Below are 25,620 nucleotides of genomic sequence, written 5' to 3'. Positions count from 1 at the left end.
TATGTAGTGCGCACAATATTTTCACGTTTTGCAAAAGAGCCTACAAGCACACTGCCACAAAAAAATAAATAGAAAAAAAATAAAATCCTTTCATCCAACTGATATTGCTTTTGATTGGGAAGGACTTTACACATTGGGGTCTTATTTATGAAAAAAAAAAAAGAAATCCCTGTGAGAATGCCTCAAGCATTCGCAGAGTTGCCAAGGATAATCGCCATAATATCTGTTACAGGCATATCCCACTTTTAAGTACACAAATGTGACAAGAGCATTTAGGTTAAATGAAAACGTAAGTTAAGCAATCATTTTTTCACTTCTCAATGCATGCAAATACACTAGCTCTATGGGAAATCTTAGACAGCTTGACATGGTACTACTGCTCCTGGTTTTTAACATTGGCGTCTATGGGAAATCTTGGTACTGCTTTAGTTTTTTTGTTTTTTTTAACATTGGCCTTCATGGGAAATATTGGTCAGCTTGACATGGTACTGCGCCCGGTTTTTAACATTGGCGTCTATGGGAAACCTTGGTCAGCTTGACATGGTACTGCTTTCGTTTTTTTTTTTTAACATTGGCCTTTATGGGAAATATTGGTCAGCTTGACATGGTACTGCTTTAGGTTTTTAACATTGGCGTCTATGGGAAATCTTGGTCAAATTGACATGGTACTGCTCCTGGTTTTTAACATTTAACATTGGCGTCTATGGGAAACCTTGGTCAGCTTGACATGGTACTGCTTTCGATTTTTAAACATTGACTTCTATGGGACATCTTGGTCAAATTGACATGGTACTGCTCCTGGTTTTTAACATTTAACATTGGCATCTATGGGAAATCTTGGTCAGCTTGACATGGTACTTCGCCCGGTTTTAACATTTGCGTCTATGGGAAATCTTGGTCAAATTGATGTGGTACTGCTCCCGGTTTTTAACATTGGCCTTTATGGGAAATCTTGGTCAGCTTGACATGGTACGGCTTTCGGTTTTTAACATTTAACATGGACGTCTATGGGAAATCTTGGTCAGCTTGATATGGTACTGCTCCCAGTTTTTAACATTGGCGTCTATGGGGAATCTTGGTCAAATTTACTTGGGGAGCATGTTAAGGGGACCGAGGACTATGACATGGTAGATTACCTAGTAAAGCTGGCCATCCCCCAAGATCAGATATGTTGTAGTCCTGGGTCCTCTCTCAGTGTTCCCCAAGTTTGGTGTCCCTGTAACTCATGGTTCGAGAGCAGTGCCATGTCAAGCTGACCGAGATTTCCAGTAGACGCCAATGTTAAAACCCGGGAGCAGTACCATGTCAAGCTGACCAAGACTACCCATAAATGCCAATGTGTCCGTACTTGCGAGGCACTTTACATACTTGCAGGTATGTCTATACTTGCGAGTGTACGTAAAGTGACGGTATGCTTGTGTTCTTTTTTCTATGATCTTTACCGCCATCTAGTGGCCATAATGCTGTTATTTCCTGAAGCACCACAATCAGAAAAACACAGTATTATGGCCACTAGAAAAAATTGACAAAGGAAATAAATACAAGCAAATTCCAGTGATTATTTGTATTGGCTGCATTTCTTTTTTTTTTATAAATAGACCCCTTATTTTTTTTTAAAGGCAACGCAAGTTTGATTGTAATGTATGTGGGTGTTCTAACACACACTTTTAGTTGGGAAAATAAACATGTGCATGAAGCCTACAAGTCTATGGTTGTATACAGAGCTGTCCTATGCCACCACCTTTACCATTAAACCCAAGTTACATTTCTCACCGTTCAGTTGCTGTACTCTAAATGACAATCCAACCTTTTTCAACACATCACAGCAGGGATTAAGGTTTTGTCAAGTCTTCTTAAAACAGGCAGCGTTGGTCACAGATGATACAATTGCCATATTCTTTATAAATGGGGGGAAAAAAAAAGGTATTTTTCCTTTTGCGTTATTAGGGATATAGTATTATCGTCATCGCGCCTAAAATAAAACAATGTTACGACTGTCGGCCGGTCCCATCTGATCTTGAGCACAATATACCACATTAAAACAGACAATGAGACCAGGGTTTTTTTTTTTTTTTCTTTAAAAGGCATTCACCCTACTATGAATGTATTTTCAGCTCTACAAAGATGCTCTACAAGCAGTACCGGAGGCTACAAAAGTACTGTCCTAAGTCTACAGTTCCTGGTACGGCGAAAACGATCTTTTTCAGAAGGCTCCTGAAAACAATAAGCTAGTGTCAATATTTCTATCGGAAGGCCTCATTTTTATAATTCCGTCCACAGGGTTCTGGATAAAAAAAAAATTATAAAAATTAAAGGGGGTGGGGGGTGAAGAAAAAAAAGCATGGTTAATTATAGGTTATAGGTCCAGCAAGCTCCCGCCCACCTCTGTCCCTTGCAAACTTCCTTATGCTTCTGGTAGCAGGTCTCTACGCGGAATTTGCGACCACAATCTTCGCATGAGTAAAGGTTGCTCCCGTGGGTCTTCATGTGCTCCGTGAGGTGGTGCTTGAGTTTGAACTTTTTGTTACAGACGGAGCAGCCGAACGGGCGCAGGCTAAAGGTCAGCATGATGTGGCGATCCCGTTTGGGCTTCACGGCGAAGCGTTTCCCACACAGGCAGCCAAATTTTTTCCCATCTGGGGCAGCTATAAATTTAATGGGGGCATGAATAGTCTGGGCCTGAAGGGCGGGTGCGACAATCTCGTTACCGTGCAGGTCCAGCGGCTTAGAGATAGAGAAGGAGTGAGATTCAGCTTCCGCGTATAACTTGTTTGGAAGACAAAGAGAGATGTCAGAAGATGTAGGTGGGGACGGAAGAGGTACCACAAAGCTCAGCTCTGAAGGGTACTCCGATTTCACTGTGTCCATTTCCTGCTTCACCTCTGTCATCTGAAAAGCTTTCAGAAAGCTGCCATCGTCATCGGTGTGCTCCTGCTTGAGAAAGATAACATTGGGGTTTCCAAGAGAGGACGATGATGAAGGAAGGGCATACGAGCAACTTGCACTTTTCATCTCTTCTTCCTCGTCTTCCTCTTCCTCAGAAACCCGTACTTTGATCACATCTTCGTCATCTGAGTTCACCGTGACCACCGTGGGTTGCTTGTCCTCTCGCGGAGGTTGAAAACTGCTGCTGGGCGACTGACTTTCACTGGCTCGGCTCGACCAAACTGGAGTACACACTTGCCTCTCCTTAAGAAGTTCACAACATCGATCTACCACTTGCCACATCTGAAGACCACTGGCCACCAAGAGATGAGATGGCAAGGCCTCCATTTCAAGGGACAGACTCCCAGAGTAGATAAGCTGCAGCAGGTTCCCAAATGCATCAGGTTGGATAACAGTTGGAAGAACCAAACGGTTGGTGTCATTCAACAGCAGCTTGTCATGAAAGTATGGGGAAGAGGCAGCCAGGACCGTCTTGTGAGCTCGGAATATGCGGTCTTGGACATGGATGGACAGATCACAGAATCTCCCCTCCAGCCGCTGCTTGTTTAGGGTGTCTAGAAGCACAGAGCTGTAGTGGGGAAAGTCCATTTGGATGCTCTCACTGCCAGGCATGGTGACCACCTAAGAAGAAGAACATCAGACAATGAGAGTGGAACGCTCAAACCATAAAGTATGTGGCAAAGTCTAACATCTGCGCAACTACTTCAAAACGTATAAAAATAAATAGCAAGGCAATGATTTAGCTGGAAGGTACCTGGGCATCTGCCCGGGCACAGAAAAGACAATATCGCAATGGGACAGTGGTGTTTTATGCAATCAAAAGCAAGAAAAACTGAAGCAAGCTTAGGGAACTCGCCAATTCCTACTCTTTGTGAGGAGCCATAAAAGCTCAGCCAGTTCCACTTGGAACCTTTGAACTTGTGGCTTCTGTAACAGCTGCATCCAGACAGAACATCCAAGCCATTCACAGACTTAAAGCGGGGGTTCACCCTAAAAAAAAATTCTAACATTACATTAAGCTCCATTCCGACATTGACTGTACGCTGATATATATTTTTTTTGGCCGTACATACCGTTATATCTTTATTTTCCCCCCCGGCTTCCGTATAGTGAATCCCGCGGGAGTGGGTGTTCCTATGCACAGGCTAAGTGATTGACGTATGACATAAGCTTCCCCCCGCCGCATACGGCCGTGTCACGAGTTGCCGAAAGAAGCCGGTCTGCGAGTCGGCTCTATACGGCGCCTGCACACCGACGTTCGGCTTCTTTCGGCAACTCGTGACGCGGCCGTATGCGCCGGGGGGAAGCTTATGTCATACGTCAATCACTTAGCCTGTGCATAGGAACGCCGACTCCCGCGGGATTCACTACCCGGAAGCCGGGGGGGGAATAAAGATATAACGGTATGTACGGCAAAAAAAAAAAAAAAGATCAGCGTACAGTCAATGTCGGAATGGAGCTTAATGTAATGTTAGAATTTTTTTTTAGGGTGAACCCCCGCTTTAAGCTGGACATACACTGGTAACATTTCATTTTAAAACTGTTCGTAAGATTTTCTAATCGTTAGTGGGATCAAATGGACGTTCCTTTTCAACCACAGTAATGAGCGAATTTGAAGGAACAGGGTAAAAAAAGTTTTCTCGAATTAAACAATTTCTAACAGTGTACATGGTTTTTCCTTAGGGGAAGTTCATTCATTCCCAAATCGAATGTTAAATGCAAATAATTACATTTTGAAGTGCTTTTGAAGGACATTTAAAAAAGAGGAGCTCCAGTCTGGGCAAAAAAACTCAAAGTCAGCAGCTACAAACACTTACCTGTCCAGGGATCCAGCAATGTCAGCACCACGAGACAATTATTCAATCGGCTTCGGGGGTAGGTGCTGGTATCTTTACTAAGGGAACAGACAGTGAAACCTTCAGGCTTCACTGCCAGTTTCCTACTGCACATGTGTGAGCTGCGCTGGTCACACAGGTCCCAGAAGGCAAGACGCTTACCCCGACTTGTTTATTCCCCGACTTAGTTGGGGTAGGCGGTACACTTTGGTGGGGGTGGGTCAGCCACCCCCATCAACACCCTGTAATCTTTGACCTCTAGGAACCCGCCCTCTGACCTTTGACCTCTGGGGGAGGTACCTGTTCCAATTCCTGAGTCCTAGCCATATTCTTCAATGGGAAACCCTAACCCCAACCCTCTCCCTACCCAGAAGTGGGTGCGGGTACCTTGCCAAGTTGCAAATGTAGCAGTGGAGAGGAGAAGTGTGCAAACAAGCGGAGCTTCCACTTTTGGTAATAGAATACGATTTCATACAATTGTTTGTAGAGGTAATGACTAAGCGTTAACATTTGCGCGAAATGCGACTACCTTTTTGTCCCCTGCACCATCTGTCAACCACTTGTCATATGAGGCTTCAACAAAAGGATTTTTGGAAGTGCGGCCGTCCGGAATTATTTCCTTAGGTTTGTATGAATGTTCTTTTCAAAACCTACTAGTGCAGGGTTTCTCAACTGGGGTAGATCACATCCCCTCTACCAAACACATACAGAGCTAGGCAGGGAAGTGGCTGGGATATGGTTAGCCCTTGGGCACTGTTCCCTGTCGGCCTTTTCTTCTGTCCATCCCATGTGCTTGTACAAGACATTACCTGGGATGGACAGGAGGGGAGGAGGGGCCGTCAGGAAACAGCGCAACACAAAAGAACTGTTCGCAATTGCTTTCCTGCCATGCTCTGCAAACCGGTACTGCAATGTGCCCTATGTAATGTACCCTGCTGTGTGCCCCATAATGTGCCCTGCTCCCACCGAACATGCCCTGCTCTCATGTAATGTGTCCTTCTCAGCAAATGCAGTGCCGACAATCCAAAAAACAGCTTTTCACCGACAAGCTGCTTACCCCCTTTATTTACATTCAGACTTTTATGCAAAAACTGTTAGGGCCAGATTCACGTAGACTAGCGGCGGCGTAACGTATCGTAGATACGTTACACCACCGCAAGTTTTCATCGCAAGTGCCTGATTCACAAAGCACTTGCAATGAAAACCTACGCTGGTGGCCTCCGGCGTAAGCCCGCGTAATTTAAAGGGGCGTGTGCCATTTAAATTAGGTGCGCTCCCGCGCCGGACCTACTGCGCATGCTCCGTTTCGAAATTCCCGCCGTGCTTTGCGCGAACTGATGTCATTTTTTCGAACGGCGACGTGCGTAGCGTACTTCCGTATTCCCGGACGTCTTACGCAAACGACGTGAATTTTGAAATTTCGACGCGGGAACGACGGCCATACTTTAAACAGCACATACGTGTGCTGAGTAAAGTTAGGGCACCCAAAACGACGACTGACTTTGCGACGGGAAACTAGACTAGCAGCGACGTAGCGAACGCGGAAAACTGTCGTGGATCGCCGTAACTCCTAATTTGCATACCCGACGCTGGTTTACGACGCGAACTCCCCCCAGCGGCGGCCGCGGTACTGCATCCTAAGATCCGACAGTGTAAAACAATTACACCTGTCGGATCTTAGGGCTATCTATGCGTAACTGATTCTATGAACCAGTCGCATAGATACTCTGAGAGATACTCCGTCGTATCTCCGCTGTGAATCTGGCCCATAATTCCAAGCATTACTTAGGGGTAACAGTTTTTACATTTAACCCTGAGCAATGCTCTGTGTTAAAAAAAAGTATGGGCTTGTTTTGTTTATTAAATCATACTTACCTAGATAGATCTGTCCCCCCGCTGGCTCTAACACTGAGAACAGAGCGATCAAGCATCGCCGATCGCTCGGTTCTCAGAGCTTCCTGAGCAGAGAGCCGGTGACTGTCAGTCACTGGCTCTCTGCTCTGCCCCCCTGCACTCACTGGAACACAGGTCGGTGGAAGGGGGCGGGAGCGACCAGCTCTCAGCCACCGGTCCATGCATGTGGGTGGATCCCGACCATATGGTCATGATCCTTCCAGAGCCTGGACTGGCTCTGTGATGTCAGTCGACAGCGAGCTTCAGCAAAACAAACTGCACTCTTGTGATCCACAGGGGAAGTACAGCCAAACAAGCTTTGGCTATACTTCTCCTTTAAATACTAAATTAGACCACTGATGTCCCCATAAAGAGGACCTGTCTTAAAATATATCACGGGGGGGGGGGTTATCAGACCCTTTGTGGTAGTAAAACAGTGAACATTTTTATTTAAACAAATAAAAAAAAGTTAAAAGCACCCCGCTTCTCCATGCATACACACATCCATGCGCGTAGGACCTTCGTAGTTGCGACTAGAATTAGCAACCTGGCGTGGCACAGCTGGGGTATGCTGTGTCTCCGCGTGATCGGTAATTGAGGATGAGGCTTTGCGGCTTTCTGCAGGCCTATGCTTCCTTCTGTGATATGGCACCATGATTGGGTCACACATATTAGGCATCACCGCACACATCATAGTAAGAAGAGTCATTGGGCTGGATTCAGGTAGATTTGCGCTTTTTTTACGGAGGCGCAGGGCAACGTTTTTGCCCTGCGCCCCCGCAAATTTACTGCGCTGCCCTTGATTCACGGAGCAGTAGCTCCGTAAATTGCGTGGGCGCGCCGGCAAAATGCCCGGTGTAAGCGCGCGCAATTTAAATGATCCCGTAGGGGGCGGGAATCATTTAAATTAGGCGCATTCCCGCGCCGATCGTAGAGCGCATGCTCCGTCGGGAAACTTTCCCGACGTGCATTGCGGCAAATGACGTCGCAAGGACGTCATTTGCTTCAAAGTGAACGTGAATGGCGTCCAGCGCCATTCACGAATCACTTACGCAAACTACGTAAATTTGAAATTTCGCGACGCGGGAACGACGGGTATACGTAACATTGGCTGCCCCTGCTAAGGGGCAGCCTTACGCGAAAACCGCCGTACGGAAACTACGTAAACTGCGTACGCAGGGCTCGCGCAACGTTGTGAATCGGCGTTAGTATGCAATTTGCATACTATACGCTAAGCACAACGGTAAGCCACCTAGTGGCCATCGCAAGAATGCAGCCTAAAATATGACGGCATAAGAGCCTTATGCCGCGCACATCTTAGGCTGCAGTCGGCGTAACGAGGTTCCTGAATCAGGAGCATTCGTTACGCCGGGGCAAGTAAGCAATTGCGCTGTGTAACTATGGTAACTATGGTTACACAGGCGCAATTTGCTTCTTGAATCCAGCCCCATGTTAATAGTTAACTCTAAACTGATGAGCTGGAAAGATTTCTAAAGCATTGCCTATGGGCAATAAAAAGAATTTAACACATTTTTCAAGGCTTGGCTTATCTGTTGTAACTATTTACTCAGTCTCGTCTTTGAAATTTTAGGCAATAAAGTCAATTATATTGTGCTTGTGTGCACTTCTACGGTTTACTTAAAGAGGAAGTAAAGTCTTCCTTTTTAATTTTACCTACAGGAGAGTCTATAATAAGGCAGGGCTTGACAAATTTGCTTGGAATCTAGGAGCCAGCTAAAAAAAGTTAGGAGCCAGGAACGTGCCCCAACCCGCCGAGCTCACGCGCAGAAGCAAACGCATACGTGAGTAGCGCCCGCATATGAAAGCGGTGTTCAAACCACATGTGAGGTATCGCCGCGATTGGTAGAGCGAGAGCAATAATTCTAGCTCTAGACCTCCTCTGTAACTCAAAACATGCAACCTGTAGAATTTTTTAAACATTGCCTATGGAGATTTTAACTACTTGAGGCCCGCGATATAGCCGAAAGACGGCTTCAGCGCGGACCTGAAAATCCAGGACGACGTCAATTGACGTCCTCCCCTTTGCTCGCTCCCGAGCGCGCAGCGGAGAAATTCTGTGCTGTCCGTGTCCCTTGGACACAGCCAATCCCAGATCGTAGTGAACGGCCAATCGGAGCGGCCGTTTGCTATGCAATCTGTGCAGCCAATGAGAGATGATCTCAAATGTAAACATATGAGATCATCTCTCATTGCCGGCTCTCACAGAGACAGCGTCCTGTCAGGGAGAGAGGAGACCAATCTGTGTCCCTTGTATATAGGGACACAGCATCGGTCACCTCCCCAGTCAGTCCCCTCCCCCACAGTTAGAACACACCCAGGGAATACATTTAACCCCTTCCTCACCCCCTAGTGTTAACCCCTTCAATGCCAGTCACATTTATACTGTAATTAGTGCATATTTATAGCACTGATCTCAGTATAAATGTGAATGGTGCCAAAAATGTGTCAAAAGTGTCTGATGTGTCCACCATAATGTCGCAGTCGCAATAAAAATCGCAGATCGCCGCCATTACTAGTAAAAAAAAAAAATAATAATAATAATTCTGTCCCCTATTTTGTAGGCATTATAACTTTTGCGCAAACCAGTCGCTTATTGCGATTTTTTTTTTTACCAAAAATATGTAGAAGAATACATATCGGCCTTAACTGAGAAAAAAAAAATGTTTTATTTAAAAAAAAAAAAATTGGGCTATTTATTATAGCAACAAGTAAAAAATACTGTATTTTTTTTCAAAATTGTCGCACTTTTTTGTTTATAGCGCAAAAAATAAAAACCGCAGAGGTGATCAAATACCACCAAAAGAAAGCTCTATTTGTGGGGGAAAAAAGACGCCAATTTTGTTTGGGAACCACGTCGCACAACCGCGCAATTGTCAGTTAAAGCGACGCAGTGCCGGAAGCTGAAATTTCACCTGGGCAGGAGGGGGGGTATATGTGCCCAGTAAGCAAGTGGTTAAAGGGTAAAAGTTTGTCTCCATTCCAAGAGCGGACGCAATTTTGAAGCATGACATGTTGGGTATCAATTTACTCGGCGAAACATTATCTTTCACAATATATAAAAAAAAAATATATATATATATATATATATATATTTTTTTTTTTTCCATAAAAAGTGCGCTAAGATCGCTGCACAAATATAGTGTGACAGAAAGTATTACAATGACCGGCATTTTATTCTATAGGGTGTTAGAAAATATATAATGTTTGGGGGTTCTAAGTAAAACATTTTTGCTAGAAAATTTTTAATTACTTAAAATAATTAAATAAAAATAAAAGCCATTACAAAAATATATATATATAAATATATATAGCCATTTAAACCAGCCACCCCACACTCACCATTAGGCAAAAGGCGCCAGATGACGGCTGCAAAAACGTCCTTCTCTTCTCCACTTTGGGAAGGAGATGGGCGGGCAGTAAAACTGTCAGGAAGCCCCATTAGCATTGCTGGTTTTCTTCTTGTCATATTAACGGCTACCACAAGATGGCGCCAAGGAAGCATAGGCCTGCAGAAAGCCTCGTCCTCAATTGACGGCCGGCCCGCCGCGATCGCGCAGAGACACAGCATACCTCAGCTGTGCCACGCCAGGTTGCTAATTCTAGTCGCAATTGCGACCTGGCACCCAAGGTTTGTCGAACCCTGGTTTAGAAGATATTTACTATATACGCCGCCGCCGGTGTCATGGGCGCATGCGCTATGAAGAAATGGCCACCCGTGCTGTGGCTGGCAGCTCCCACGAGTGACATCACAGCGCCGCATCCCGCGAACCTGGAAGAAGCACAGGGGAAGACCATTCCTATTTGCGTTTGTCCACTGCGGCTTGTTAATAAATACTACAAATGTTTAAGAGCAACGACTGGAGTGCGGATCATCTTTTCCTCAGCACCGGGGAAGATGTCAGCCGTCTCAGTGGTGTGCGGGCGCCGTTAAGGAGGCTTTAATCTAATAAGGTATTTGATAATGAGCTAGTATGCGAGGGGGGGGGGGGCGAGTGGGGGCTTCAGGAGGAGTGGGACTTCCTGTCCCACTTCCTCCGAGGGGCTGCTAAGGCGAATAGTCAGATCGCCTTTTGGCAGCCCCTGCCTGTAGGCGATCGCCTGGGACACGTGACAGGTCCCAGGCGATCGCCTGTCCAATCGGATGGCGCAGCGCCGCTCGCGTATGCGCAGTGGGTGCCCAGCCGTAAAGCCGAAAGCTGTCACGGCCGGGTGCCCACACTTACAATGAAGACGTCGGCCAGAGAGGGGGGGGGAGAGGAGCAGAGCCCCGGCTGGCGCGTCGCTGGAACGTGGAGCAGGTGAGTGTATGTTTATTAAAAGCCAGCAGCTACACTTTTTGTAGCTGCTGGCTTTTAATAAACATTAAAAATGACTGGAACACCCCTTTAAGGAGATATTTCTTGCACCTACATGTAAGCCTTAATTCCACCAAAAGATATCTCTATTTGTCTCAAAATAAAATGCTAAAAATGTCATATGGCTACAGTGTTGCATGACTGCGCAATTGTCAAAGTGCGACAGAGACTAAAAGCTGAAAACTGGCCTGGGCAGGAAGGGGGTGAATGTGCTCATCACAGAGAGAACCAGTAAAATGTATTTTATATGTCAAAGCGGCAGCGGGAACATTTTAGGTCCCATTCACACTTTGGAAGTGTGGGCGGAATCACCAAGATGCTGCCAGCGATTCCAAATCAAGTGGCCATTGGTCCAATGGGCATTTTAGTGCCATTCATTCTAAATGGCACCCCAAAGGCAGTGCAATTTTGCAGCGATTTTCCTGCTTCAATCGCAGCAAATGTGAAGCTCGTCGTCTGAAAAGAAGCAGAAGCTTATTTTGGGCGACAGACATGCATAGGGCAGCCCTTTGAAGTGAATGGGCGGCCCAATGCCTGACACGCGGCATCGCGTGAACATTTCCCACACATGAATCGAATGGGCCACACACACACACACACACACACACACACACACACACACACACACACACACACACACACACACACACACACATTAAAAATCTTACATTTTAAATAAAGAACTGTGAAGCAAAATAAGGGTCACTGCCCATCAATGCAGCCTCACAAGTAGGGGTGCAACAGATCAAAAAACTCACGGTTCGGATCGTTCCTCGGATCAGGAGTCACGGATCGGATCATTTTTCGGATCAGCAAAAAAATAAAAATAAATTCTCCCCCACTGTAATATCCACATCCCCCCCCCCACTCTAATATCCACTTCTCCACCCCCTTCTCGGTGCAGACAGACCCCCCCTTCTCGGTGCAGACGGACCCCCCCTCCTCTCTCGGTGCAGACGGACCCCCCCTCTCTCAGTGCAGACAGACCCCCCCCCTCTTCTCGGTACAGACAGACCCCCCCTCTCTCGGTGCAGACAGACCCCCCTCTCTCTCGGTGCAAACAGACCCCCCCCCCCTCTCTCTCGGTGCAAACAGACCCCCCCCTCTCTCTCGGTGCAGACAGACCCCCCCCCCCCCCTCTCGGTGCAGACAGACCCCCCCCCTCTCTCGGTGCAGACAGCCCCCCCCCTTCTCGGTACAGACAGACCCCCCCCCTCTCTCGGTGCAGACGGACCCCCCCCCCTCTCGGTGCAGACGGACACCCCCAGTAGTGGGACTCCCGATGTGTGTAGCAGTGTGTCCCACGAGTGCGGGCTCCTCCTCCTCTGTGAGTGTAAACAGAGGAGGGCCGCCGCCGGGTGTACCAAAATGGCCGCGGCTCTGGAGCTAGGCCGAAGCCACGGCCTTTCCTAATGTTATGGCTGCGGCTCCGGAGCTAGGCCGAAGCCACGGCGTTTCCTAATGTTATGGCCGTGGCTCCGGAGCTAGGCCGAAGCTGCGGCCATAACATTAGGAAAGGCCGCGGCCATAACATTAGGAAAGGCCGCGGCCATAACATTAGGAAAGGCCGCGGCCATAACATTAGGAAAGGCCGCGGCCATAACATTAGGAAAGGCCGCGGCCATAACATTAGGAAAGGCCGCGGCTTCGGCCTAGCTCCGGAGCCGCGGCAATCCGCAGATCACAGTGTGTGCCGATCCGAAGGGGGTGACCCGTTCAGATCACGGATCAACTGTGATCCATTGCACCCCTACTCACAAGTATCATAAATGCAGCACCCCCGTTGCCATGATTGCAGAACCCCGGGGCATTGCCATAAATGCAGCAATCCCCTTGCCATGAATGCAGCAATCCCCTTGCCATGAATGCAGACTCACCATTGCAGCCCCGATTCATGGCCATCTGCAGCATTGGAGGGGATAAGGAGCGGGCGGGACGAGCGCCAACAGATTACATACAGGAGAAACTCCTGTTTTATCGGGGGCCTCTTTAATAGAAAGTCCCGCCTCCTGTGATGGACAGAACAGTCTTCCAATGGCAGCACAGGAGACGGGACTTTCTTTTACAGAGGTCGCTGTGTAAACAGGAAATACTCCTGTATGCACGGCGCTCGTCCCGCCTGCTCCCCGGCAGCCAGCATGTATTTCTTTTGTGCCCCCCCGGTGCTCGGGGATTCGTTGGGGGCCACAAAAGATAAAAATGACAAAGTGACCAGGCGGGACGTCCGAAACCGTAACGCGGGCTGCGATTGGCCCACGGGCCGGACTTTGGACATGCCTGCTCTAGAGTCACTGCTTTCAGAAAACATATGTTTGGGGGAGTTTAGGTAATCTTTAGGCCTAAAATTATATTTTTAAACAAGTGTGCAAAAAACACAAAAGTCCGAATTGGCAGCGAAAATGTTAAACGCACAAATCAGAGCAGCACGTGGGGGTTTCTATACAGTGCGACAATACAGCGCAGTGATGTCAGAAGGCTGCACTGAAATGAATGTTTTTTACCAAAGAATTATGTTTTTCTGTGACAAAGAACTGCGACAAACTGCACAGCTGTGTCTGGGTCAGACTGCGAGTTGCTTATCTATAGTCTCCTCTGTTACAGTTTGTAGGAATTTCGGAGGGAGGATTGTGCGCGCCGATAATGGATGTACTGTGTTTTGTATTGTGAATGGCGTCTCATAAACCTCTACAAGACATTCATGTGATATAGAAAGTCGAGGACTCCAACTTTATAAAGCTGAACTCCTGGACCCTCCATTCTCCCCCCCCCCCATCAACAGTCAAAAAAAGTTAACAATTGTTTAAAAAGTGCCTTAAGCCCTGGTGCATGGGGTGTTTGGCGTGCTGCGATTTTCATTTTATTATAGTCTAATAGAAAACACATAGGTGTTCAAAAGACTGATTCCAGTGCGATTTCTAGCAGGCTATGGGGGGGGGGGGGGGGGGGGAAGACACGAGAGAGAAAGAGAGAGACACAGAGAGAACAGACGGACAGAGAGACATACAGAGAGAGAAACAGGAAATACAGAGGGAGAGAGAGGGGGAAAGAGAGGGAGCGTGACACAGGACAGAGAGAGAGAGAGACAGGACAGCGAGAGAGAGAGAGAGAGACAGGACAGCGAGAGAGAGAGAGAGAGACAGGACAGCGAGAGAGAGAGAGACAGGACAGCGAGAGAGAGAGAGACAGGACAGCGAGAGAGAGAGACAGGACAGCGAGAGAGAGAGAGACAGGACAGCGAGAGAGAGAGAGACAGGACAGCGAGAGAGAGAGAGACAGGACAGCGAGAGAGAGAGAGACAGGACAGCGAGAGAGAGAGAGAGACAGGACAGCGAGAGAGAGAGAGAGACAGGACAGCGAGAGAGAGAGAGACAGGACAGCGAGAGAGAGAGAGACAGGACAGCGAGAGAGAGAGACAGGACAGCGAGAGAGAGAGAGACAGGACAGCGAGAGAGAGAGAGAGACAGGACAGCGAGAGAGAGAGAGAGACAGGACAGCGAGAGAGAGAGAGAGACAGGACAGCGAGAGAGAGAGAGACAGGACAGCGAGAGAGAGAGAGACAGGACAGCGAGAGAGAGAGACAGGACAGCGAGAGAGAGAGACAGGACAGCGAGAGAGAGAGACAGGACAGCGAGAGAGAGAGAGACAGGACAGCGAGAGAGAGAGAGACAGGACAGCGAGAGAGAGAGAGACAGGACAGCGAGAGAGAGAGAGACAGGACAGCGAGAGAGAGAGACAGGACAGCGAGAGAGAGAGAGACAGGACAGCGAGAGAGAGAGAGACAGGACAGCGAGAGAGAGAGAGACAGGACAGCGAGAGAGAGAGACAGGACAGCGAGAGACAGGACAGCGAGAGAGAGAGACAGGACAGCGAGAGAGAGAGACAGGACAGCGAGAGAGAGAGACAGGACAGCGAGAGAGAGAGAGAGAGAGAGACAGGACAGCGAGAGAGAGAGAGAGAGAGAGAGAGACAGGACAGCGAGAGAGAGAGAGAGAGAGAGAGAGAGGACAGCGAGAGAGAGAGAGACAGGACAGAGAGAGAGGACAGGGGACAGAGAGAGAGAGGACAGAGAGAGAGAGAGAGAACGGACAGAGAGAGAGAGATAGAGAGACAGGACAGAGAGAGGACAGACAGAGAGAGAGAGAGAGAGAGAAAAGACAGAGAGACAGGACAGAGAGAGAGAGAGACATGACAGAGAGAGAGAGGGAGACATGAGAGAGGGAGACATGACAGAGAGAGACAAGACAGAGAGAGACATGACAGAGAGAGAGAGAGAGACAGAGACATGACAGAGAGAGAGAGAGAGAGAGACAGAGACATGACAGAGAGAGAGAGAGAGGGAGACATGACAGAGAGAGACAAGACAGAGAGACATGACAGAGAGAGAGAGAGAGAGAGACAGAGACATGACAGAGAGAGAGAGACAGAGGGAGAGAGAGAGACACACACACACACACACACACACACACACACAGACAGGACATAGAGAGAGAGACACACACAGACAGGACAGAGAGAGAGACAGGACAAAGAGAGAGAGAGAGAGACAGACAGAGAAGACAGACAGAGAAGACAGACACACAGGAGAGAGAGAGAGAGAGAGAGAGAGAGAGAGAGAGAGAGAGAGAGAGAGAGAGAGAGAGAGAGAGAGAGAGAGAGAGAGAGAATGAATTGTGTTATGTATTGTTCTGCATTAAACATTTTAAAGTGTATTTTTCCCCAAACATTGCGTTTTGAAAGACCACTGCACAAATAGAATGTGACATAAAATATTGCAATGACCGCCATTTTATTCTATTGGGCCTCTGCTTTAAGAAAAAATTTATTAATAATAATAATAATAATAATGTTTGGGGGTTCAAAGTAATTTTTTAGCAAAAAATACTGATTGTTACATGTGAATAAAAAGTGGCAGTTAAGGCCTGGACTGCAAATAGTTAACTTTTTTTTTTTTTACTATAAAAATAATGTAAAAGAAATACCCATTTTTTATTCTTTTATAATGGTTTCCATTACTCTCAGTTAAATTAAAAATGCCAGAACAGTACAAACACCCCAACAATAACTCCTTTTTGATCTCTTCTTTTGCCACAATTCTTTGAAAATAAAGAAACGTGCCGGAATAGAGGGGGTTAAAACATGGAGCTTGGTAATGGTACACTCAGACCCCTTTCACACTGGGGACGCCCCGTGCGTTAGCGCTTTTCGGCCGCTAGCAGGGCGCTTTTAACCCCCACTATCGGCCGAAGAAGGGGTTAAAAAAATGCCTGTGCTGCGGCGATTCCAAATCGTATTTCAGGCCCTTCAGAAGCGCAGTCCATTCATTGCAATGGGCAGGGGTGTTTTGGGAACGCTGTATACATCGCACCAAAACTCCCCTAAAGATGCTGCCTGCAGGACTTTTCCTAACGTCCCGCAAGCGCACCGCCCCAGTGTGAAGGCCCTCAGACTTTCACATTTGGGTGGCATGGGATGGCAGTTTTCAGGATCCATAGATCCCCGTTCTTCACTGTGGCGCTGTCATTGATCGTGTGTTCCCTAATATAGGGACGCACAATCAATGACGTCACACCTACAGCCCCGCCCCCCTACAGTTGTAAACACAGATGAGGTCACACGTAACCCCTTCAGCGACCCCTTGTGGTTAACTACCAAAATGCAAATGTCATTTACATAGTAAACAATGCATTTTAAATGGTCCCAAAAATGTGTCAATTGTCCGAAGTGTCCGCCATAATGTCGCAGTCACGAAAAAAAAAAAATCGCTGATCGCCGCCATTAGTAGTAAAAAAATTAAAAAAAAATGCAATAAAACTATCCCATATTTTGTAAACGCTATAAATTTTGCGCAAACCAACCAAAAATAGGTAGAAGAATACGTATCGGCCTAAACTGAGGGGAAACAAAATGTATATGTTTTTGGGGGGATATTTATTATAGCAAAATTGTCGCTCTATTTTTGTTTATAGCGCAAAAAAAAAAACACGCAGATGTGATCAAATACCACCAAAAGAAAGCTCTATTTGTGGGAGAAAAAAGGACCCCAATTTTGTTCGGGAGCCACGTCGCACGACCGCGCAATTGTCAGTTAAAGCGACGCAGTGCCGAATCGCAAAAAGGGGCCTGGTCTTTTACCTGCATTTTGGTCTGGGTCTGTGGTTAATTAATTAATGAAAAAAAAACAGTAAAGTTAGCCCAATTTTTTTATAACATGACAGATGATGTTACGCCGAGTAAATAGATACCTAACATGTCACGCTTTAAAATTGCGTCTGCCCGTGGAATGGCGGCAAACTACAGTGCTTAAAATCCTCCCTATGCGGCGCTTTAAACGTCTTTACAGGTTACCAGTTCAGAGTTAGACAGGAGGTTTAGCGCTAGAATTATTGCTCTCGCTCAGACTTTGGTAACAAAATACCTCCCATGTGTGGTGAGATCACATATGTGTGCGGGAGAAATGTATGCGTTCACACGGTGGGACGGGCGCTTGGAACTTCTTTTTTATTATTATTATTTATGTTCTACAAACTTTTATTTTTTTTTTACACTTTTTTTTTGTTAACTTTATTGCTATCACAAGGGATGAACAACATCCCATGTGACGGCACGGGTCGTGACAGGTCCTCTTTATGGAGAGATCTGGGGTCTATTAGACCCCAAATCTCTCCTCTAGCCTCCCATGCAGCCGATCAGACACAGATCGGTCTGATCGGCTGCTTTCCCTAAACAAAGAGGCGAAACGTCAGTTCCTCTCTGTATAGGGCAGCCCCATGGGAGGGGGCGGGACCTCCTTCCCTCACCTGCAGAAGTGGTCAAGCGGCTAATTAGCCACTCGGATCACTACTGCCTGAAAGGGAACCGCCGGCTGAAAAGATAAATACCAGGATGTAGGTGCGGACATCATCCCGGTATAACCACTGAAACCTGAGGCCGTCCTAAGGGTGACAAAAGGTTAATTTATATAGGAATGAAATAAGTACAATGTAACAATAAATGGTTACATTGTATTATTCAACAATTGCCAACTACCAGGAAGCCTCCTTTTATACAGGAGGCGGGCTGTGATTGCTTCACTGTAACAGCAATCGTTGGAACGGTCATGAATGACTTCCATTGATGGCTCAATTTTTACTATTGTGATGCTGCGATTGGCCACAGCAATCACATGGTACAGGGTGCTGTGCTTAGTCCAGGCACCATGTGATGACTGGTGGCCAATCACAGATCACACACAATGGTAAACAATGATATCATGCTTAGATTCCGTTCACGACTGCTGCTTACTAGGTGTCATACCATCGCACAGCTCACAACGGCCCCATACTGAGCGCCACAGATCCCACCACAGGGGGGCGCTCCAGTGCGCAAGAGCAACATACATGTTCATAGCAAGCAAGCAGTTAAAATTACTGTTGGGCAGACGGCAAGTGGTGAACAGGTTATAACAGGGCTTGACAAATCCCGGTCGCCAGGGCGACTAGAAATAGTGTCCTGGCGACTTGGCTTGGAAGGTGAGCTGGCGCCATCTGGTGGTGGCCGTTGGTATTACAAGTTAAGCATTACAAGTTAAACAGCAATTCTAATGTAATTTTTCACAATTTTTCACTGCCATCATCTTCCCTCTAATTAGAACCCCCAAACATTATATATATTTTTTTATCCTAACACCCTAGAGAATAAAATGGCGATCGTTGCAATACTTTCTGTCACGCCGTATTTGCGCAGCGGTCTTCCAAGCGCACTTTTTTGGGAAAAAATTACACTTTTTTTAATTAAAAAATAAGACAACAGTAAAGTTATCCCCATTTTTTTTAATATTATGAAAGATAATGTTACGCCGAGTAAATTCATACCCAACATGTCACGCTTCATAAATTACGTCCGCTCGTGGGATGGCGACAAACTTTTACCCTTTAAAATCTTCATAGGCGACGTTTAAAAAAATCTACAGGTTGCATGTTTTGAGTTACAGAGGAGGTCTAGGCCTAGAATTATTGCTCTCGCTCTACCAATCGCGGCGATACCTCGCATGTGTGGTTTGAACACCGTTTACATATGCGGGCGCTGCTCACGTATGTGTTCGCTTCTGCGCGCAAGCTCATCGGGACGGAGTGCGTTTTCTGGCTTCTAACTTTTTTAGCTGGCTCCTAGATTCCAAGCAAATTTGTCAAACCCTGGATTATAATAAAACTAAAACGCAAACCTTTTTTTGTGTGTGTGTGTTGGATAGTGGAGAGGGGTCAGACCCCTGCCAGGTTTTTATTGCCCTCTGTCCCCCCGTTAGGGAGACTCACCCTCTATGTGTGTCCTGTGATCACTGAAAGTTCCACATTTTGGGTTGTCCCCAGAACAGGAGTAGAGGGGAAATCTTCCAGGGGGGACACTAGTTACAGTGACAACCGCTTTGTAGGGATTTCCTCTCACTTCCTGTTTTGGGTATGGGACAGGAAGTGAAGGGAAAAGCTCCCCAATGGGGACACACGTCAACGTCTGACAGGGGTTATAACCGTCCCTTGCTCTATCCAAAATACAAAGTTGGCCTTTAGTGAGACTTGCAGTATATGGTTGGGGGTTTGGCACAGATTATAAAACGAGGAATTGTGTGCATACACATACAGCCATATATTGTGTGAGGACAAATCCCCTCCCCCGCCATACACCAATCACACAATCTATGGGGCACCCACAATCTGACCACACACATACACACAAGACTATTTGTCTCAGAGTGCAGCCATCATGACAACCAGAGATCTGGTGACTATGGATTGCCTGACCGGTGATGTCACCGCACTGCACACACTTGTGTTGTACTATAGAGAGGGGAAGGGGAGAGCAATGAGAACAACAAAACTACACAAGGAGAAACCCCCCCCCCCCCACATGACATCACCTCCGGGGGAGGGCCACACAGGAGCAGAGACACACAATACATGTACACACACATCTGTATGTGTACATTTATCATATGGCGTGTCCATTTATTGTGCGTCTCTGTGTACGTGCATTGTATTGTGTCTCCATGTATCATACGGTGTGTGTGTGTCCATGTTTTGCGTGTCTGTGTGTACATGAATCGTATTGTGTGTCCATGTTTCATATGGTGTGTGTGTATGTGTATAATATCGTATGTGTCTGTGTGTACATCATATGGTGTGTCCATTTATTAGGTGTATCATATGGTATTTCTGTGTATGTGTATCGTATGGTGTGTACGTGCATCATATGGTGTGTCTGTGTGTACATGTATCGTATTGTGTAGCCATGTATCATAGTGTATGTCCATGTTTCATATGGTGTGTCTGTGTGTACATGTATCGTATTGTGTAGCCATGTATCATAGTGTATGTCCATGTTTCATATGGTGTGTCTGTGTGTACATGTATCGTATTGTGTAGCCATGTATCATAGTGTATGTCCATGTTTCATATGGTGTGTCTGTGTGTACATGAATCATATGGTTGTGTACATGAATCGTATTGTGTGTCTGTGTGTCCATGTATCATATTGTGTCTGTGTGTCCATTTATCGTGTGTCTGTCCATTTATTGTGTGTCTGTGTATCCATGTATCGTATTGTATGTCCATGTTTTATATGGTGTGTCTGTGTGTACATCATCTGGTGTGTACATTTATTGTGTGTCTGTGTGTCCATGTATCCTATTTTATGTGTTTGTGTGTCCATGTACTGTATGGTATGTCTTTGTCCATGTATTGTATGGTGTGTTTGTGTGTCCATGTACTGTATGGTATGTCTTTGTCCATGTATTGTATGGTGTGTCTGGGTGTCCATGTATTGTATGGTGTGTCCATGTATTGTATTGTGTGTCCATGTATTGTATGGTGTGTCCATGTATTGTATGGTGTGTCTGTGTGTCCATGTATTGTGTGTCCATGTATTGTATGGTGTGTCTGTGTGTCCATGTATTGTATGGTGTGTCTGTGTCCATGTATTGTATGGTGTGTCTGGGTGTCCATGTATTGTATGGTGTGTCCATGTATTGTATGGTGTGTCCATGTATTGTATGGTGTGTCTGTGTGTCCATGTATTGTGTGTCCATGTATTGTATGGTGTGTCTGTGTGTCCATGTATTGTATGGTGTGTCTGTGTGTCCATGTACTGTATGGTATGTCTTTGTCCATGTATTGTATGGTGTGTCTGGGTGTCCATGTATTGTATGGTGTGTCCATGTATTGTATGGTGTGTCTGTGTGTCCATGTATTGTATGGTGTGTCTGTGTGTCCATGTACTGTATGGTGTGTCTGTGTGTCCATGTACTGTATGGTGTGTCTGTGTGTCCATGTATTGTATAGTGTGTCTGTGTGTCCATGTACTGTATGGTGTGTCCATGTATTGTATGGTGTGTCTGTGTGTCCATGTATTGTATGGTGTGTCTGTGTGTCCATGTATTGTATGGTGTGTCTGTGTGTCCATGTACTGTATGGTATGTCTTTGTCCATGTATTGTATGGTGTGTCTGGGTGTCCATGTATTGTATGGTGTGTCCATGTATTGTATGGTGTGTCTGTGTGTCCATGTACTGTATGGTGTGTCTGTGTGTCCATGTACTGTATGGTGTGTCCATGTATTGTATGGTGTGTCTGTGTGTCCATGTATTGTGTGTCCATGTATTGTATGGTGTGTCTGTGTGTCCATGTATTGTATGGTGTGTCTGTGTGTCCATGTACTGTATGGTATGTCTTTGTCCATGTATTGTATGGTGTGTCTGGGTGTCCATGTATTGTATGGTGTGTCCATGTATTGTATGGTGTGTCTGTGTGTCCATGTATTGTATGGTGTGTCTGTGTGTCCATGTACTGTATGGTGTGTCTGTGTGTCCATGTACTGTATGGTGTGTCTGTGTGTCCATGTACTGTATGGTGTGTCTGTGTGTCCATGTACTGTATGGTGTGTCCATGTATTGTATTGTGTGTCCATGTAGTGTATGGTGTGTCCATGTAGTGTATGGTGTGTCCATGTAGTGTATGGTGTGTCCATGTAGTGTATGGTGTGTCCATGTAGTGTATGGTGTGTCCATGTAGTGTATGGTGTGTCTGTGTGTCCATGTATTGTGTGTCCATGTATTGTATAGTGTGTCTGTGTGTCCATGTATTGTGTGTCCATGTATTGTATGGTGTGTCTGTGTGTCCATGTATTGTATGGTGTGTCTGTGTGTCCATGTATTGTATGGCGTGTCTGTGTGTCCATGTATTGTATGGTGTGTCTGTGTGTCCATGTATTGTGTGTCCATGTATTGTATAGTGTGTCTGTGTGTCCATGTATCCTATTTTATGTGTTTGTGTGTCCATGTACTGTATGGTATGTCTTTGTCCATGTATTGTATGGTGTGTCTGTGTGTCCATGTACTGTATGGTGTGTCCATGTATTGTATTGTGTGTCCATGTATTGTATGGTGTGTCTGTGTGTCCATGTATTGTATGGTGTGTCTGTGTGTCCATGTATTGTATGGTGTGTCTGTGTGTCCATGTATTGTATGGTGTGTCTGTGTGTCCATGTATTGTATAGTGTGTCTGTGTGTCCATGTATTGTATGGTGTGTCTGTGTGTCCATGTATTGTGTGTCCATGTATTGTATAGTGTGTCTGTGTGTCCATGTATTGTGTGTCCGTGTATTGTATGGTGTGTCTGTGTGTCCATGTATTGTATGGTGTGTCTGTGTGTCCATGTATTGTATGGTGTGTCTGTGTGTCCATGTATTGTATGGTGTGTCTGTGTGTCCATGTATTGTATAGTGTGTCTGTGTGTCCATGTATTGTGTGTCCATGTATTGTATGGTGTGTCTGTGTGTCCATGTATTGTGTGTCCATGTATTGTATAGTGTGTCTGTGTGTCCATGTATTGTGTGTCCATGTATTGTATGGTGTGTCTGTGTGTCCATGTATTGTGTGTCCATGTATTGTATAGTGTGTCTGTGTGTCCATGTATTGTGTGTCCGTGTATTGTATGGTGTGTCTGTGTGTCCATGTATTGTATGGTGTGTCTGTGTGTCCATGTATTGTATGGTGTGTCTGTGTGTCCATGTATTATATGGTGTGTCTGTGTGTCCATGTATTGTATGGTGTGTCCATGTATTGTATTGTGTGTCCATGTATTGTATGGTGTGTCTCTGTAGTATTGTATGGAAAGCACTAAACCCCCAGAGCGGGGTGGAGGGGGCTGTGTCTATCACACACAATATACACACTACACAATCCAGGACACAATGTGTCGCCTCCACCCATCTGATACACATGACCTGCACACGGTGCGCTCCCCTCCCCCCGGATATCACACATATACAATGTATAGGGTGGGTAGATGAAGAGTTACATTGTATATTCCCGATCACTCCTCACCTCCGCACAGCACAGGCCTCCTCCTCCTCTTCACACAGCCCGAGACCACGCCCCTCCCAACCGTCACCTGACCCTGCGACACCACCGGAGGGACAACTATCACCTAACCCTGGGAGATAAATGCCAGGACAACCATCACCTAACCCTGGGAGACCACTACAGGGGAAAACCCATAACCCAACCCTGGGAAATCACTACAGGGACAACTATCATCTAACCCTCGTAGATCACTGCCAGGACAACCCTCACCTAGCCCTGGGAGACTACTACAGGGACAACCATCACATAACCCTGGGAGACCACTAAGGGGACACAGTTTATGCAACATTGGGTTCACCATGGAGGGACAACGTTACCCTGGAAAACCACTACAAGGATAACAGTCATTTATCACTAGGGGGACAAACATAACGTAACCCTGGAATACCACTAGAAGGCAACTGTCAACTAACCCTGGGACACACTAATGGGACAACCATCACCTAACCCTGGATAACCACTACAGGATCAATATTCACCTAACCCTGGGTTCTCAACGGAGCGACAACCATCACCCAACAATTGGATTTCAATAGAGGGACAACCACTATTTAACCCTGGGACATCACTAGAGTGAAAATTATCACCTAACCCTGGGACATCACTAGAGCGACAACCGGCACCTAACCCTGGGACATTACTAGAAGGACAACCGGCACCTAACCCTGGGACATTACTAGAAGGACAACCGGCACCTAACCCTGGGACATTACTAGAAGGACAACCGGCACCTAACCCTGGGACATTACTAGAAGGACAACCGGCACCTAACCCTGGGACATTACTAGAAGGACAACCGGCACCTAACCCTGGGACATTACTAGAAGGACAACCGGCACCTAACCCTGGGACATTACTAGAAGGACAACCGTCACCTAACCCTGGGACATTACTAGAAGGACAACTGTCACCTAACCCTGGGACATCACTAGAGCGACAACCGGCACCTAACCCTGGGACATTACTAGAAGGACAACCGGCACCTAACCCTGGGACATTACTAGAAGGACAACCGGCACCTAACCCTGGGACATTACTAGAAGGACAACTGTCACCTAACCCTGGGACATCACTAGAGCGACAACCGGCACCTAACCCTGGGACATTACTAGAAGGACAACCGGCACCTAACCCTGGGACATTACTAGAAGGACAACCGGCACCTAACCCTGGGACATTACTAGAAGGACAACCGGCACCTAACCCTGGGACATTACTAGAAGGACAACCGGCACCTAACCCTGGGACATTACTAGAAGGACAACCGGCACCTAACCCTGGGACATTACTAGAAGGACAACCGGCACCTAACCCTGGGACATTACTAGAAGGACAACCGTCACCTAACCCTGGGACATTACTAGAAGGACAACTGTCACCTAACCCTGGGACATCACTAGAGCGACAACCGGCACCTAACCCTGGGACATTACTAGAAGGACAACCGGCACCTAACCCTGGGACATTACTAGAAGGACAACCGGCACCTAACCCTGGGACATTACTAGAAGGACAACTGTCACCTAACCCTGGGACATCACTAGAGGGACAACCGCCACCTAACCCTGGGACATCACTAGAAGGACAACAATCACCTAACATTGGGATTTCAGTAGAGGGACAACCACCACTTAACCCTAGGATATCACTAGAGTGACAATTATCACCATGGGCCACCAAGGCACACTAGGACACCATCCCAGGACAATAAGCCCTGGTTCACACTGGGTACGATTTGGAACGATTTGAGATGCGATTTGACAAGTCAAATCGCATCTCAAATCGGCGGCAATTGTCGGCAATGGCACTGTCCTAATCAGTGCGACGCCGCATCTGCGATTTCAAAAAGTAGTTCCTGTACTACTTTTTGCGATTTCGGGCCGCGATTTACGCATTTTACCGCGATTTTGAATTCGCAGCAGTGTGAACCTAGGCTCAATCACAGAAAGTGACCTGGAGAATGGGGAGTGCAGAATTCCGGAGACTGCAGAGCACAAAACCAGAGACAAATCGGCAGCTAAAAAGCTACACATTAAAGCCCAACTCCAGGTTGTTTTTTATTGTCCTCAGGTTTTTTTTTTAAATAGTTTAAAAAAAAAAGCAGTCCTGCTGCAACATTCACCCTTAGCTTGAAGCTGCCCCCCCCCCCTCAAAGAGTTTCCTTTTCTGTTAAAAACAAT

General features: G+C 46.6%; 1 protein-coding gene across 2 annotated transcripts; it reads right to left on the bottom strand.

Moving 5' to 3' along the window:
• Positions 1–1,591: 1,591 nt before the first annotated feature.
• Positions 1,592–23,736, bottom strand: ZBTB9 (zinc finger and BTB domain containing 9). Of its 2 annotated transcripts, none has more exons than XM_040324986.1 (2): positions 23,376–23,736; positions 1,592–3,567 (listed from the first exon to the last, which is right to left on the bottom strand). In XM_040324986.1, the coding sequence occupies exon 2, from the start codon at positions 3,556–3,558 to the stop codon at positions 2,350–2,352; it is 1,209 nt and encodes a 402-aa protein (XP_040180920.1). In that variant the 5' UTR covers positions 3,559–3,567; positions 23,376–23,736; the 3' UTR covers positions 1,592–2,349. The 2 variants fall into 2 exon arrangements, with proteins under 2 accessions (XP_040180920.1, XP_040180919.1); XM_040324985.1 differs by having other exon boundaries at positions 23,402–23,735.
• Between the last annotated feature and the right edge of the window lie 1,884 nt (positions 23,737–25,620).

Source organism: Rana temporaria, chromosome 9, assembly GCF_905171775.1.
Source record: "Rana temporaria chromosome 9, aRanTem1.1, whole genome shotgun sequence".
Lineage (NCBI taxonomy): Eukaryota > Metazoa > Chordata > Amphibia > Anura > Ranidae > Rana > Rana temporaria.
Note: the sequence above shows the minus strand (reverse complement) of the source record. Positions and strands in the feature narration are given on the sequence as shown.

Coding starts and splice junctions, on each gene's coding strand:
- ZBTB9 (XM_040324986.1), bottom strand. CDS start 3,558: ATGCCTGGCAGTGAGAGCATCCAAATGGACTTTCCCCACTACAGCTCT.